This window comes from Stegastes partitus, unplaced genomic scaffold (genome assembly GCF_000690725.1).
Source record: "Stegastes partitus isolate 25-593 unplaced genomic scaffold, Stegastes_partitus-1.0.2 Scaffold4, whole genome shotgun sequence".
NCBI classification, from domain to species: Eukaryota; Metazoa; Chordata; class Actinopteri; family Pomacentridae; genus Stegastes; species Stegastes partitus.
Window position 1 is genome coordinate 373952 of NW_007577735.1, and position 15017 is coordinate 388968.

The 15017-nt window shown below is 37.9% G+C and overlaps 2 protein-coding genes and 1 long non-coding RNA gene across 3 annotated transcripts in view; 1 reads left to right on the top strand and 2 right to left on the bottom strand.

Annotated features, from left to right (window-relative positions):
* LOC103354542 (uncharacterized) overlaps positions 1 to 6423 on the top strand; it is a 23399-nt gene extending 16976 nt beyond the window's left edge. Inside the window, exon 3 of the long non-coding RNA XR_520048.1 lies at positions 6255 to 6423. This is a non-coding gene — a long non-coding RNA (uncharacterized LOC103354542). The remainder of the gene's footprint in view (positions 1 to 6254) is intronic.
* LOC103354525 (tumor protein D54-like) lies at positions 421 to 5770 on the bottom strand. The gene is made up of 9 exons (XM_008277934.1): positions 5702 to 5770; positions 4773 to 4888; positions 4500 to 4648; positions 4242 to 4289; positions 3734 to 3835; positions 1848 to 1874; positions 1037 to 1063; positions 903 to 951; positions 421 to 810 (listed from the first exon to the last, which is right to left on the bottom strand). Exons 1-9 carry the CDS (start codon positions 5712 to 5714, stop codon positions 733 to 735), a joined length of 609 nt encoding a protein of 202 aa, XP_008276156.1. The 5' UTR covers positions 5715 to 5770; the 3' UTR covers positions 421 to 732.
* Positions 6424 to 13785: 7362 nt separating the features above from the next.
* dnajc5aa (DnaJ (Hsp40) homolog, subfamily C, member 5aa) lies at positions 13786 to 14661 on the bottom strand. Its single transcript, XM_008277923.1, has 4 exons — positions 14552 to 14661; positions 14253 to 14466; positions 13981 to 14152; positions 13786 to 13889 (listed from the first exon to the last, which is right to left on the bottom strand). The coding sequence occupies exons 1-4, from the start codon at positions 14659 to 14661 to the stop codon at positions 13786 to 13788; spliced, it is 600 nt and encodes a 199-aa protein (XP_008276145.1).
* Between the last annotated feature and the right edge of the window lie 356 nt (positions 14662 to 15017).

Sequence of the window (15017 nt, forward strand, 5' to 3'; positions counted from 1 at the left end):
ATATTGTAGGTTCCTAACTTTAATATGTGAGTGACACTTTGGGACAACTTCTGATGTGTTACATGTGTTCTATAAACGACAGTGATTTGACTTGACGTTAAAATGCTAGAAATATAAATGTATTCCTAATGTTTCTGTACTAAACTGCGCATCTCATTAGTCACTAGTCTGGGATATCTCAGTAAATTTTCCTCTGTGGATTTCAGCTTTTGATCACAGTAAAAGTGGATTCAGTAAAGTAGTAGGGACACTACAAGCTAGTGTCCACATCATGAGCAAAACTGTTTTCTGTGTGGAACTCTAGCACCACCCAAAGGCTCATATGAAATAAGGCCTTTTCAAAAAATTATCTCTAAAAAATAACAACAGAAAAATGAGAAAGAACAACTACACAGTCACCATTCATGACAAGAGTCAGTGCACCGTTCTATTGATTTTAATTGAAAAATCTGCATTTACAAAAATACTTTAGGTAATACAGCTGACTTCAGAAGATACATTTTCTGCTCTCACATTTAAAAATAAATAAAATACATTTATGAAACATACTGAGAATTACATATTAAAATATTATTTTTATATGTACTGTCAAAATAAGCTTACATTACCAACATAGTACATTCTATTTGTCACTCTGTATTAATTATTAACAGTCAGAAATAACAGTGGACATGCAGTATTCACACAGCCAAGGGAGAAATAATTCACTGAGGGACGTCAAGCAGGTTTATCTCATGTGGTGTGCCGTGAGGATCTTCTTTCAAACCCAGTGGTGTCTCCATTATTTGTCAGACTGCTGCTCACTTTGTCCTGCATGATTCAGAGCAGAAACAAGTGATCAGTACAGTAATCGGACTGTGTGCACTGCTGAATTCACCTGCCTGCTGGTTTGCTAAACTCACTTTCACATTGCCGACCATTTCCTCAAAAGACTTGAATGTAGAGGAGTGTCTGGGGAGAGATATGAGGAACAATTACTGCACAAATACAGCAGGAGATGTAGAGTTTAAATAGACAAACAACTGTAGGGTTTTACCTCATGGTCGGCACACTTATAGTGTGGCTGAAGGTGCAGGGGAGGAGACAGAGAGAAGAAGTTTGAGTAATAAAAGGGACAAGCACTCCTTCAAATAAAATCATAGATTCAGAAAAAGTCTAAAAGATACTTTTGATTTGCACAAAGTTTAATATATCTAAGATGAGGGCTTTTTAATACCAGTGCTCAGAAATGCACTTTTCACACGTGGATAGCTGAATACGCTCTTGTATTGTGCAATGGGTTCACAATAAAATATCTGTTTTCCAATTACTCTCTCACTCAGAGAGATAAACCTTTTAAGTTTTCTGAATTATGGTATCCTTTTCTGAACTATCGTGGGACTGGAACAACATAATACAATTTTAAAAAACAAAACATTTTTAGTTTTTAGAAGTTTCTTTTAGCAAATATCTAAAAAAAAATATATAGCAAAAATCTTTCAGGTACAGAAGTACATTTGAAAGATTCTCCAAAACTAAAAAAAATGAAGAGGATATATTTTTTTACCTATCAATCAATTTCTTACTTTTTTTTTTTAATGAAAGAATTTATCATTTACTGAAAAACAAGAGAAAAAAGTAAAAATACCAATTGCAATTTTCCAACAATTTAAAAAACTTGGTTTATTTTCTGTCAATCAACTAACTGACTAATTCAGCTTAATTTCAGCAGATGATACATTCACATCAACTGTATGATCATCTAACTGTGCTAAAGTCTGCAGATTCTACTTTACATTTCTACTCAGGTCGCCCACACATCCACTTAAGACAGGTGATGGAGCTCAGTTCAGTCTTACAGATCTTACCGTGGTGGGCTTGGAAGAGGCAGAGCTCTGTTGAGTTTGCAGCAGGAAGATAAAAACAGACACACAGATAACGTCACACCAGCTTCTGTTTCCACAAGGACAACAACAACAGACTTAACAGCTACTGCTGCTCACGTCCAGATGCACTACAGTGATTGGATTATGGTTGTGTACTCGCTAAGCAAAAACACAAGAGAAGACACATTCAAATGTAAGGCCACATATAGGCCAGAATCTCCAAAAGGCTGCTTGTATTTTTACTGGTGTTGGTGGAATATTCCAAAAACTACTCCTGAGGAATGAGATACTTCTTCTCCACACAACGTGATGTCAGTCAACAGGCAGAATACAGGGGGAGTATTCACTTACAAAGATTCTTACAGGAACTTCTTACACCATAAAAAGGCAGGAATTATTGTTGTAAACAAATGCCATAAAAGGACTTAAACCCAAAATGCATCAGTTCATCTCTCAGAGCATCAAGCCCACAAGCAGTACATAAAGGAAAGAGTCAACATGAACTACAGCTCGTGTTCACTGTAATGAATGATATCTCTGATGTGTATTATGGCACTATGGCCTGTTAGTGGATTGGATTCATTGCTGGTATTTTAAGGGATCTGCTATCACCAGCCTCATACTTAAAGTGATTTGCATTTTAGCATTTGTTAAAGACACAGTATAAAAGTTGTAAGATCACTTGTAAGAATTCTATGTTTTCTTAAATTATGTTTTGATATTGCCAGTAAAATATGTCTAATGTGAGCATATTTCTAAAATCCCTCCTCTGCTATGCTGTGGTCATTTAGTATCAACACATTGTAAAAAAAACAAACAAAAAAAAAAACAACAACCACTGAACATTTATTGTCCTCACTGATTACACTGGCTGTAAGTCTTATGGTATGGAAGATATCTGACTTTTAAAACAGTTCTGGAAAGTTTATTTTTTAAATAAGGTCTTCTCTTAATTAGTCTTATTATGGCTGTTTAATTTTATTCTTTTAGAATTTGCTAAATCGGTCCTCTTTACGTCTTTTCACCAAAGTTACTTTATTTTGTTCTTTAATATATGTGAAGTTTTGTGTGTTTAGATTTGTCCTCTATTTAATGTCGGCTTTCTGCAGCACCTTTGGACTTAGAAATGTGATATAGAAATAAAGTTATCATTGCTATTATCATTCATTACATTATCATTAAATGTTGAAACAGGAAAACCAAGATTTACAGCAAAAAAAATCTTGGATGGCTGAAATCCATTTAGCTGCTTTGTTTTCTGGGTCCTAAATCTCAGATATAAAGATTAGATAGTGGATCCAAGTAGATACAAATGAGATGTAAATAACTTTTTCTCTCATTAAAAAAAAAAAATTATACTAATTGCAACTAAAGGTGGTTTTTAAATTATGTAACATTCAACTTTCACCTTGGCTTGTGATATTATTTAACTCTAACCCTTATTTCTCAGTGATTAAGACATGTCTCAGTTGGACATGTGGACGTTTTCTCATAGTGTTTGCTAACCTGTAACCACAGTCTGCATTTCAAACCATCATGACATGTTGTCTACTCGTCGCGCCTCCCTGCTGGCCTCCTGTCTGTCCATCTGCCTGGCTAAATGAGCCAAACACAGCTTTTCCAAACACTTTGATTGTAGCTTGTGCACTATTAACTCTCATTCTTCTTTCACTCTTCACAAGCAGACTCTGGTGTTTTGTGACTAAGATACGGGTGAATCATAGAGAATTACAACTAGAATCTCAAACTAATGTCTTCTGTTCATTTTAGATTTATCAGTGGGCCAACACTGAACAAATACAATTAGAAAATGGACATTTCTCTTTGTCTGTTCAAAATCAGGAGGAGGAAGGTGAGCTTTTGTGTACCTCATCTCTGCCAGTCTCCTGGTGAGGGCCACCCCCATACCAGACAGGGCAGCAGATGTCACATGGCCTGCATGAGAGAGACCATCCCGTGTCCTCATGTATCTAAAGGCAGAAATAAAGAGTACAATTCAGAGTCTAAAGAAAGGTCACAGTATTGTCATATGTTACATAACAGATGAGGCACAAAGGTATACGCTGAGATGTAGCTAACAATAAGCTCAAATACGTCAATGGCTGCAGTCCATCTGGCTGCGGGAGATCTCTTGCTCACTCTGTTTCACTTCAGGCGGGTCCTGCTGTTGCTGGTTAATACTACTGCTCCTAGTGCTAAGTCAGGCTGTAAGGCTATTAACGGGGCACCGATCCAATTTGACCTGGAAAATCTCTTTACTTGTTCCTCAGAAGAGATCCCTCTTTAACATGTGAGTCGAGGACAAAAAAGTGGGAAATCCCTGCCACGTAAAATGTAGTGCAAATGTTTTTTCAGGATATGATGCGCAACACTCACACGTTGGAGTGGCTGATGTCGTCCAGGGTGGCAGAGGCTGTGAGATATCTGAAAGGACAGAGCGTGCACAGGTCGACAGATTAGTACGCTGACTTAAGAGGGCGGCCATGACAGTCATTAGTGTGCTTTTATGTAACATGTCACACTAAAACAATGCGTGATAAGTGCTCTGCCAGTACAGTGGCTGGGTGTTTTAGACCAGAGTTTTTAAGCATTTAAAAGTATGTGTCGCATGTTCGTGAGGCTAAGTATACGTACGGTGCTGAGGTCTGGACTTCTTGCCAGCCTTTTGACAGGTTCTGTTTGATGTTGCTGAGAGGACTCATTCCCAGCTGCCTCCTGATGTCTGCTGCATATTTCTCTTTAGCAAAAAGCACCTGCCTCAAGGTCTGAATTTCATCGTCGACCTATGTGAAAGGAAGGAAAGAAAAACCCCATACCAAATAATTCAGTAGCGAAAACAGCAAGCAGCTGAAGTTACACTACCTGCTCTCGTACCACACGCTGAACAGGCCAAAAGAGCTGCGTTACCTTTGAAAGTTCAAAACGAAGATTATCTTCATCCTCCAGTGATAGACCTGTGGGTGAACATCCATTCTCTGTTATCCTTGAAGAGAAATGAATGGATGAAGTGGTCCCGCTAAAACCTTCAGGAAAAGCAAAGAGAAAACATTAGACACATTAAAAGAAATGCTAAACTGATAGATTTGTATCTTAAAGTCAACAAATAGGAAAATGAATGTGATTATCACAGATGAGACCCAGCACAGGGGTGAATAAATATAACTTAGAAATTAATTTTTTTTAGAGAAATTCATGGATTAAGAAGTCCCAACAATAAAAGTATGCAGAGAAGGTAATTTTTTAAAAAAATCTATTGACTGTGCATATGGACAGGAACAAGTATGTACCACGAACCAATGCCACATATCACAGTATTTGGGTCATAAAACACATATTACATAGCACAAAACACAAATTCAGCAACACATATGCAGACACTGAAATACAACTAATGCTCAGGAAAGTCTCAGATTACAGTGTAAATACAAATAACTAACAAATTAGAGAATATCATGGATATGAAGTCTGACCAAAACCTCCCATTGACAAACCGATTAATGAAGTGTGTAGCTAACACATGTAACTATGGCATACTTTTTAAACTTAGAAATTGGTAAAAAGTCGAAATAATCTAAACCATGCAGTATTTATATCAATATTAAGTGTCCGTGTTGTGGGTTTATTATGTTCATGTCAGAGTAAAGTGACCGGAGCTCTCCTCAGTGCTGAACTCTCTCCTTGCTAACTAGCTAGCCAGCTAACAGCTAACGTTACCTGTTGCACACGATGCTAACGTGGCTAACTTAAATAAATCCACCACAAACACGTCAGCTGTCCGCTGAAACTGAACTGAATATCCAGCAGGATGCTATAGAGACACTAAGAGCTGGTCCTACCTTGTCGGCTCATTGCTGCCACTTTCCTCTGTGAGTGTTTAGTTGTAGTCGCTGCCAACTGGCTCCATGCAGTCAGCTCCGCTCACACACTCTCAGATTAGCGGCTTCACCGGTTCGCCTGCACACAGTCTAGTGATGAGCACCAGGGGCGGAGCCGAGGAGGCCCCACAGGCCACATCTGGCCCACACAGACCACATCTGGCCCCTATACAGCTGGAGGTACATCCACCAACTACTGTTTTTTTCCCAGTAGGACTCAGCAGGATCTTACAAAGCAGAGTGGTGCAGCAGAAGTGACTGGTGACTAAAGACTGGAACCAGACTCTGCAAAAGATAAATGTTTCTTATCTTTACATTTATCCATTTTTATATTGTTTTTTTATTTTTATTTTTAAATCTAGTAAAGGTATTACTTACAGCCTATTATACTACTCCATTCACACTACTCATTCTGTCAATACTATATCAAACTGTGTATATCATACACTGTAAATACATATATATTGAAACCAGTCGTTTACATAAGATGTATAAAAATGCACATAACCTTTAGCTTTTGTTCTGGGCTTGATATGTACATTTCACATCAAAACACTTCATCTCTGGGACACACAACCCGTCTCCTTCCTAAGCAGCATGATGGCTGGACATTCCAATGGTGTTTATATTTGTGTATAATTGTTTGAACCTTCAGGCACCTGGAAATGGTACCCAAGGACGAACCAGACTTGTGGAGGTCCACAATTCTCTTCCTGATATTTTGACTGATTTCTTTTGGATTTTCACATGTTGTCACAAAAGGAAGCAGTGTGTTTGAGGTGTGCCTTAAAATACATCCACAGGTGTGTCTTCAGTTAACTCAAATGTCGTCAATGAACCTATCAAAAGCTTCCAAAGCCATGACATCATCACCTGGCATTTCCCAAATAGTTTGAAGGCATAGTCATCTTAGTGTATGTAGATTTCTGACTTTTAAGAAAGTAATAAAAAAAAATCTCAAAGAAAAATCTCATTATTCTGGCATTGAGCAAACAGAAATAATGTTGGTGATTCTACCTGACCTTAAACAGAAAAAGTTTAGTCTGATCTAACGTCAGTGAAAAAAAAAAAGGTTTTATGTCTTTTAAACAGTGTATGGTTTCAACTGTGTATGTATTATATAGATATATATCAACCAGAAAAATTTACACTGATTTCTGCTCTATTCAGAGATTTAGACACTCTGTTTGTTTTTGTATGTTAGTAACAAATCTGTTTGGCCAGTGTTTTTATTAGTCAAGTGATTGACTGATTTATTTTAAACTTGAAAGTATATTGAGGTAGTGGCCTCATTGACAATATAGCCAAGCTAATACAACAACAGAAAACACAGAGGACATACATAATAAATGCCACAATAATTGCAGAAGTTTGTCAATACCTGCATTTGAAAATATTTATTTAACAGTTTTGCTTTCCGGTCCATGAGTTTTATTGCCTGCTTGTGTATTGAGATTATAGGTTTTAAAGTAGTTGAAGAACCTTGTGACCATGATGTGATGCAATATGACAGATGATTTTTTAAAAAAAGAAAAGAAATCATTGCATACAGTTTTGCAGCTTGATGTGACAGGTTCCTTCTCATAAAACGAAAGCAGTTAAGATTTGGTCAACCTTGTTGCAGATGTACTTACTTAACATCACAAAGTGCGTCTTGGCTGTTTGTGGAGCTGATATAACTCCACACATGACTCCATTTACACTCTGCTATTGTGTCAACTAGTGATGTATCATGCGCTTTACTTTACTATTTACTGTGAATCAGAAGAGCCAACTCCCATCGAGTGAGAGCTGGCTCCTAACTTTTTTTTTTTTTTTCGCTGCTCAGTGGCTCAGCTCAGCTCATGGCAGAACTTTGTTTTGATTAGCAGCATGGCAGCCTTGTGGCCAATCACATGTGAGGATTTAGTGGCTCAGCTGATGTTATAATGGAGATGCGATGCTATCTTGAGGAGCCCCTCATCCAAAGAGCAGAAGAGCCACTGAGCTGGTGGCAGGCCAAGGCCTCAGTTTTCCCCCACCTGGTGAAGGTGATGGAGGGGAGACAACATCTGTTCCCTCTGAGAGAGTCTTCTCAAAAACTGGGCAGATACTAACCGAGAGGAGAAACTGCATCAGACAAGCTGAGACATTTAATTTTTTTGAATGCAAACTTGTACTAAGGACATACTGTTTGGTGTTTGAACTGAGTTTTGTTCTGTTTCTGTTCTGTGGGTTTGTTTGCAGTGTTTTGTTTATTTGTTTTCATGTTAAATTAAAATTAAAATACTAAACAAAAGTAAGAATGCCTGCTTTTGAAATGAAATGAAATGAAAAATACTTTATTCATCCCAGAAGGGAAATTCAATTGTATTTATATAATTTGTAACATAAAAATACACAAAATTACGCTGTTATAAGGCTTCTCATAAAAACACTAAATTCAAAAGGGTTTTTAGTCAAGATCTCAATAGTTTAGTTACTTTCCACTGTGCTCCTGGTAGTGATTTACATTACCTCAAATGACTAAAGTATCGATATTTTTGATTTAGGAATCGATTTTAGAGCATAAAGATCCAGTATCGGAAGTATCGATATTTCAGTATCGATCTGCACATCACTACTGTCTGGATGAAACGTCAGCATGGAAACAACTGGATAAAATTGCTGAACAATGCAAGATTGGCCCAGAACCTGCAGTCAAATAAAAGAAATAAAAGACTGGATGGACGCAGTGTGATGTCTTCATTTGGTGGGAGTCTTGAGCAGAAGAAAGATAATTTCAAAGTGTTTTATGTGTACTATTGTCATGTAATTTAGATGGTAATTATCTGATGCAATTAAAAAACACAGCTTTAGCAACTACTCCAGATTTTAAACAGCTAAAGGGTTACATGAAAAAAAACAAAAAAAAAAACAACTTACCATACTATAGATGGGTAGTTCTATGTGGTAGTCCTGCCTGAATTAGATCAAATTTGACTTCTTTATTGTGTGTAAATGTTCATTTAAAGGTTACATAACAGGATGAGTTGGTAAAATGAAGATGAGTTGTCTCCATCTGCTGGTGAAACATGCCATCATGCTGCAGAGGGCTGCACCTCCCCTTTATCAAACTCACTAATCAACCAAGTGACACTGAGATAAACAACAAAATGCGGTTTTGAAAGTTTAGGATGAGGATTCAAAAGTCGAAACGCGTACTTTAAAATGTAATCTTATCAGTTACATTCAACAATAAAAGTATTGAATTATTTTTTCAATTACTCTGTGTAATAAACACATTTAATATTTTTAATTAGAAAAAGTGTCACATTTTGACAGATACTTGTTATTCATGATTACATGGCTGTAATATTGGTATTTAAATGTAACCTCATATTCCTCTGTGGCAGACCTACGTATGTTAATATAACAGCTTCCATAACTATTAACACACAACATAATCAACAAATAAATTATTATGTATTATTAATGTTTATGCCATATAGTGTATTCCAGTAATATAATACATATTATTTTGAAGTGTCCAACTCTGTATAATGACTATGTTTGATACCAAACATATTTGATGCTAAAGCTTACTTTAGCAAACTTTTTAGTGTAAAAATGCAAATGTTCAGAAGCACAACACTAAAAATGAACAAGTGTGCAATCTAATATAATCTGTGACCTGGCGCCTTAAAATCTTGAATTAAGCCAGCTAACAAATTTCCATTGTTTGCACACATACCTGAACTCCTTAAACTTAGAATAAGTAACAAACAACAACAAACGTGAAGCTGAGAAAATATTCTACTTTATACTATGGGTTTAACCAAACTATTTTTTAAATAATAATATCAAAACATTTCAAGTTGTACAGACTTAAATCATGGCAAAGATTACACCAAGTGAGGAGTATAAACCAACAAACTTCTACTGATAACTGAAAGCTGTAAAAACATAAAAGTAGAAATTGCTCAAACTAAGCCTTGTTGAACTAATTTCCAGTTTTAAATGGTCAAAATAGATGATGAGAGTTGGTTTAACTATGTGTGTCACTGACTAACTTCTCTCTCTTTTTTTTTTTTGTACAAATAATTTAACTTACTTTAAAAAAAAATTGGGAGGGGGGATTTTTTTGTTTTGTTTTTTAAATAATGCAAACTATGTAATCTGGTCATACAATTTATATTAAGCTGATCTGACCCTTTGCATGTGAGTGCTGGCAAGAGGTCATTAAATGTTACAGAAGTCTCTGTCATGGTGGCCCGTTGTGAGCTAAACCCCTCACAACGGCCACACAAACACTAAAAAATGACCTTGTCCATAAACAAATATCGAAATTCAAACACAGCACAACTGAAATTACATTCACAGAACTACTCATTTAGCAATTTGGATTTGAACATTTGAATATTATTGCTCCTCTATTCCCCCGGTTCTGAACGATCACCTCCTCGGGTCGCTTAAACACAGCAAACGAGATGCATCTTTTTCATTTCAGTTAAATTATTAACAGTCAATAATTGAGTCATTAGTTGGTGTCACTCTGGTATCAACTCTGAAAGTCCTACAAGGAAACAGCTGAAGTACATATAATAAATCCTTCTCTCCTGTGCATTTTTGCAAGCACTACTCATACATTGTTAAGTAAACTAAGAAATCTATGATGCCACAAGGACTCTGACTTAATTGATTAGTTGGGCCGAGTTAGAACTGATATTCCAACTACATCCCATATTATAGTTGAACATAACTCAGGAAAATGAACTGAAGTCGTAAACTTACATCCTTTTTTACAGTCAAGGTGAAATCACATGTACAAAGGTAACGTGAGTAAGAGAAATATGCAAAGTGAGTCAGTAAATTACAGTTAATCAATAGTGGAGCATTGATGGAGAAGTGTGTATGCTTCGGGCTTATTACCACCAGTATGCATGTATTTTATCAAATTTGTTCGTGTATTTGTGATAACTGTGTCACTGCAGAAGTAGAACGAAATTTTACAGCAATTAGATGGTAACTCTAGATTACATGTATTGTCCTAAGTTTCTACTTCTTTTCCACAACATTTCAGAGGAAAATTCAGCAATTCTTTACTGCATTACTTTCATCTGACAACTTTAATTATAGTTTGCACAGAAAAGGTATGAAATGCTTCCAACATATGAAGCTTTGTTCTCAATTTAACTACCCAACACTATACTGACGTACCTCTGAAACTATCAGTCATTTTGTATGTTAAGGTAACAGATTTTTCATGGTTTCAGCTTCTCAACTGGATTTGCTGCTTGTCTTTGTAATTATTTCAAGAATTTTTCAGCATTTTTATTAGTTTGAAGGTTTGTACTGTTGGTTGGGCTAAATGAGCAACATGAGTTTGGGCTCAATCAATCAATCAAAATCAACAAAAACATAAAATAAAATAAAAATCCCCATTATTTTAACCAAGTTACAATTCTTTTAAAAATACTTATAACAGCAACAATAATATCTTGATTTTCTGTCAGTAATTTACCATGCAGCAATCAAAGCATCCATTTTTCTTGTACCTTTATTTTTTACTTAATATTTTTCAACATTTAACATGTAATTGAGTATTTTTACGGTGTATTATTGGTACTTTAAGTAAAGAGTGACTGAGCTAAAACCCGTCTTGAAACTATAGAAACTCGGGGTGAGGAGGGAAAAGAAAACCTTCATGTCGTTACAATATCTCTCTGTAACGCAGTTTGTTAAGGACACAAGTCAAAATGTTGAGGAACATTTATTCAACAACAGCAAATCAGATCAATGATCCACTTGTTTTCTTCCAGACACACAAATTACCATGCTACAACAGAAACGTTAAGGTTTATACTTTATATGGGCCAGTGTATGTACAAGCGACCTTAACCATTAAACCATTCCTTGCAAAAATTTAATGGCTACATTACAACACCATACCAGTTAAAATTATAGTCAATCATCATTTGAAACATGACAAAGTATGAAATAAATAAAATTCCAAAAACGCATCATATAACCATTTCACTATAGTTACACTATATACTATGTTGTCTTTTTATGTAGTCATTTCCTGATCATTGATCCATTATAATTTTTTTTTAAACACACAGTGCATTCAACTTAGAACATTTACAGTAGCATTTTTCAGTATCTCAATGAAAAAGCCATGACAGGAACATCTATGTATCATCAAGGGTTACAGGAAACATCATACAAGGGCCACAGAGGTCAACATCCATACCGTTAATAGCAGAGGGTGGGCAACGGGGGCTCACCAATTGTAAACCATTGAAACACATTATTAGCAGTTATGAAACTGACAAAGTGGCAAAAATGTTCATGGCAATTTATGGCAAAAATGTGTGGCAATATATGCAAATTCAGTAGTATGAAAAATCTCTTTAACTCAGAGCTGCCTGTACTGGCTCACACATGATATGCCCGACGAGTTTCTTAACTCGGATTACACGGATTCAAAAAAAGTTGACAATGATAAACGATCACAGCATTGGACAAAATATCAGCCATCAGACTTCAGTTCGAAACACAGGGACTAAAAAACATGATGAAAACAATAATCCTCTGCGTGGATATTCCGCAGTTCAGATTTAATTCTTCTCATTAACTCTGAAGATTGTAGCAAGTTTTACTTAATATATTCAAGGGTTGAAAACATGTAACCCTCTGAGGCAGGGCTGGGGCAGATAGAGATCTGTTAGTTCTGCCTTTTAGCAGCCCTGATCAGAGCCAGCTGGATTACCTGCAGCTCCTTGGCTTCACGTTGCACAAAAAAACCCAAACACGATTAAATAAATATCTCTCGGCCTTGATGGATTGTGATGCTGTTGGTATTATCATCATATTTTAGGGAAAAGAAAGAGAAAGGCAGCTGCAACTCTACATGAGTCCAATAGTGTAGATGCTTCACCAAACAAGGAAAAAAGACAAAATCTCCACCACTAATGAAGACGACAGATTTTAAATGTCATTGTTTCGTATGAGATTCCCTCTAAATTATGCATCAAGTGTCAATTTTTAGCTGCTGGTGTGACAAAACAATCATGAAATGTACCTGATCTGACTGATAGGGGTTAAATTATATCATATTTGATTTTTTAATGCAAGATTTCATGTAAAAGTTGACTTGAAATTAATCATAACCTGTTCAGTGCAGCAGGAAAGACCGGGGAAGTCGTCTCTGTCCTGCCATGATGAGCTTTCTAGAGGGAAGCTGAGCCAATACTCATAAATAACTAAAGAAGAAATGTTACGTCGGCAGGCATTTATGACAAAAGTGTCAGCAAATAAAGCTCTGTGCCTTCACAACCTCTGGATACACATTAAAAAACACTCAGGGGAGCACACTAAAGACAAACAAACACGGTGCCAAAGACGTACTGTAGGTCTGACGACGGCAGGTGGCTTTTTCAACTCAGAGAGCATTGATCGCAAATCAGACGTGTAAATGTGTGACAACTCAGTTCTTGCAGGTTTACCGATGGCACCGACCGCCTAAAGCCAACAAACACACGTCTCCAACCTCCCTGAGCCACGGCTCTCTGTTTCTTTAGCGTAAAATATCTCGTAAACTTTACTTCCTCCTTCCCCTCCTGGTGAGCTGTGCTCATCTGAACATACTGCACATACATTATGAGTCTTGCAAAGTAAAAATGTTGGAAAAAGATGAAAGAAAATCTGGATGTTTTCTTTAACAGTGCATGCTACACCATGATGCAAAATGTGGGAATGGGGAAGGAGGGTAGGCGACCTGTGTGGTTAAAGGCTAAGAAATACAAAAGAAGTAATAAAAGGGAAACACTTTAGCTGTTTCTCTTTTCTTCTCGTACTGGGGGGGTGGGGATTGCGTAGCGGACCAATCGGGGACGGGTGGAAGGGATGTGACTTCATTAGTTCCTTTCATGGGCCATGCTTACTAGTCCCTCTCCTCCGCATGGCTCTTCTCTTTCTGGAGTGGAAAGATGGATCGCCCCTTTCGTTCATCTGACTGAGGTGGAGCAGGGAAGCAGGCAGGACCGCAGGCCAGGATTGACGGGAGCGTGGGGGAGGGGGGGTTAGTTGAAGCCGGTGTCAGTGTGGTAGGAGTGGTGCCCATCCGATGTTAGCTGGGTTGTCTCTGTTGCTGACGGCTGCAGAACTATTGGGTCACCACCCGCCTCTGTTTGACAAACAGACATGGTATTTTCCAAGTGCTCATCCAGGCAGTAACCCTTAAAAGAAAGTGCGCGACTCAACTTACTCAGCCTCACCTCTCTCATCAGATTGCAGCTGAGCCTCCAGGTCCTCGGGGGACACGTAAAAGTCCTGGTCCTGGCCCTCCCGAGGCCGTGGTTTACATCTTCCACAGCAGCAGTTACAGCAGCAGCACAGGCAGCAACAGAAGTAGCAGCCGGTGGCCAGGCCGCAGAATACAAACAGAGCCTGCAGGGAAACACGTTGACAGGAGGGAGCAAAAATAAAAGAGGTGCAGCTAGAGATAACGGAGCAAACAGAGACGGGTCCAGATTTTCTCCTGCCTTACCTTTGCCCACCAGCTTGAAAGGACAAAGTAAGTGTTAACATTCTCCTCTCCAAACTGCTCAGCCACATACAGTCCCAGAGAGCCATATTTATCGTAAATATTACGCTTTGTGGGGTCGTTCAGAATGGCATGGGCGTTGTTTATCTCCTTGAACTTATCTGCAGCCTCTGGATTGTCAGGATTCTTGTCAGGGTGGAACTTTAACGCCAGTTTCCTGCGTGGACGAAGGCAGAAGATGACAATCGGACACAGGACCACACTGATAGTGGAGGTGACTGAACCTCTGAGGGAAGCCTCACCTGTAGGATCTTTTAATATCATCCGACGTGGCCAACTTCTCAACTCCCAACACATGGTAGAGAGACTCACCAGCGGTGGACAGAGAGCGCTGCCTCTGCTGCTCAGCCATGATGCCTCACGTCCACAGGCTGGACACAGAAACAGGGAGATAAATGCACTGCCTGGGCTGCATGTTAATCATGACATACATGTTCAAAAGGCCTCCATCTAAAGTGAGGCCTGTGTGACTGAGTGCTCTGCTGCAGGCATCAGCTGGCCCACTGCTGTCTACATCAAATACAACTGTCCTGTACATGTAACCTGGAAAGAATCAGCTCTGCAGGGCAAAAATGCTGGATTTCATGCATTTTCTGGCAATTATCTAATTATTTGTACAGATTTTCAGTGCAGTTGCACCAGTGAAATAAATTCTCCTCATTGATTACAGTGAAACTGTGACATCTTGGCAGGACCACTGATGCTGTG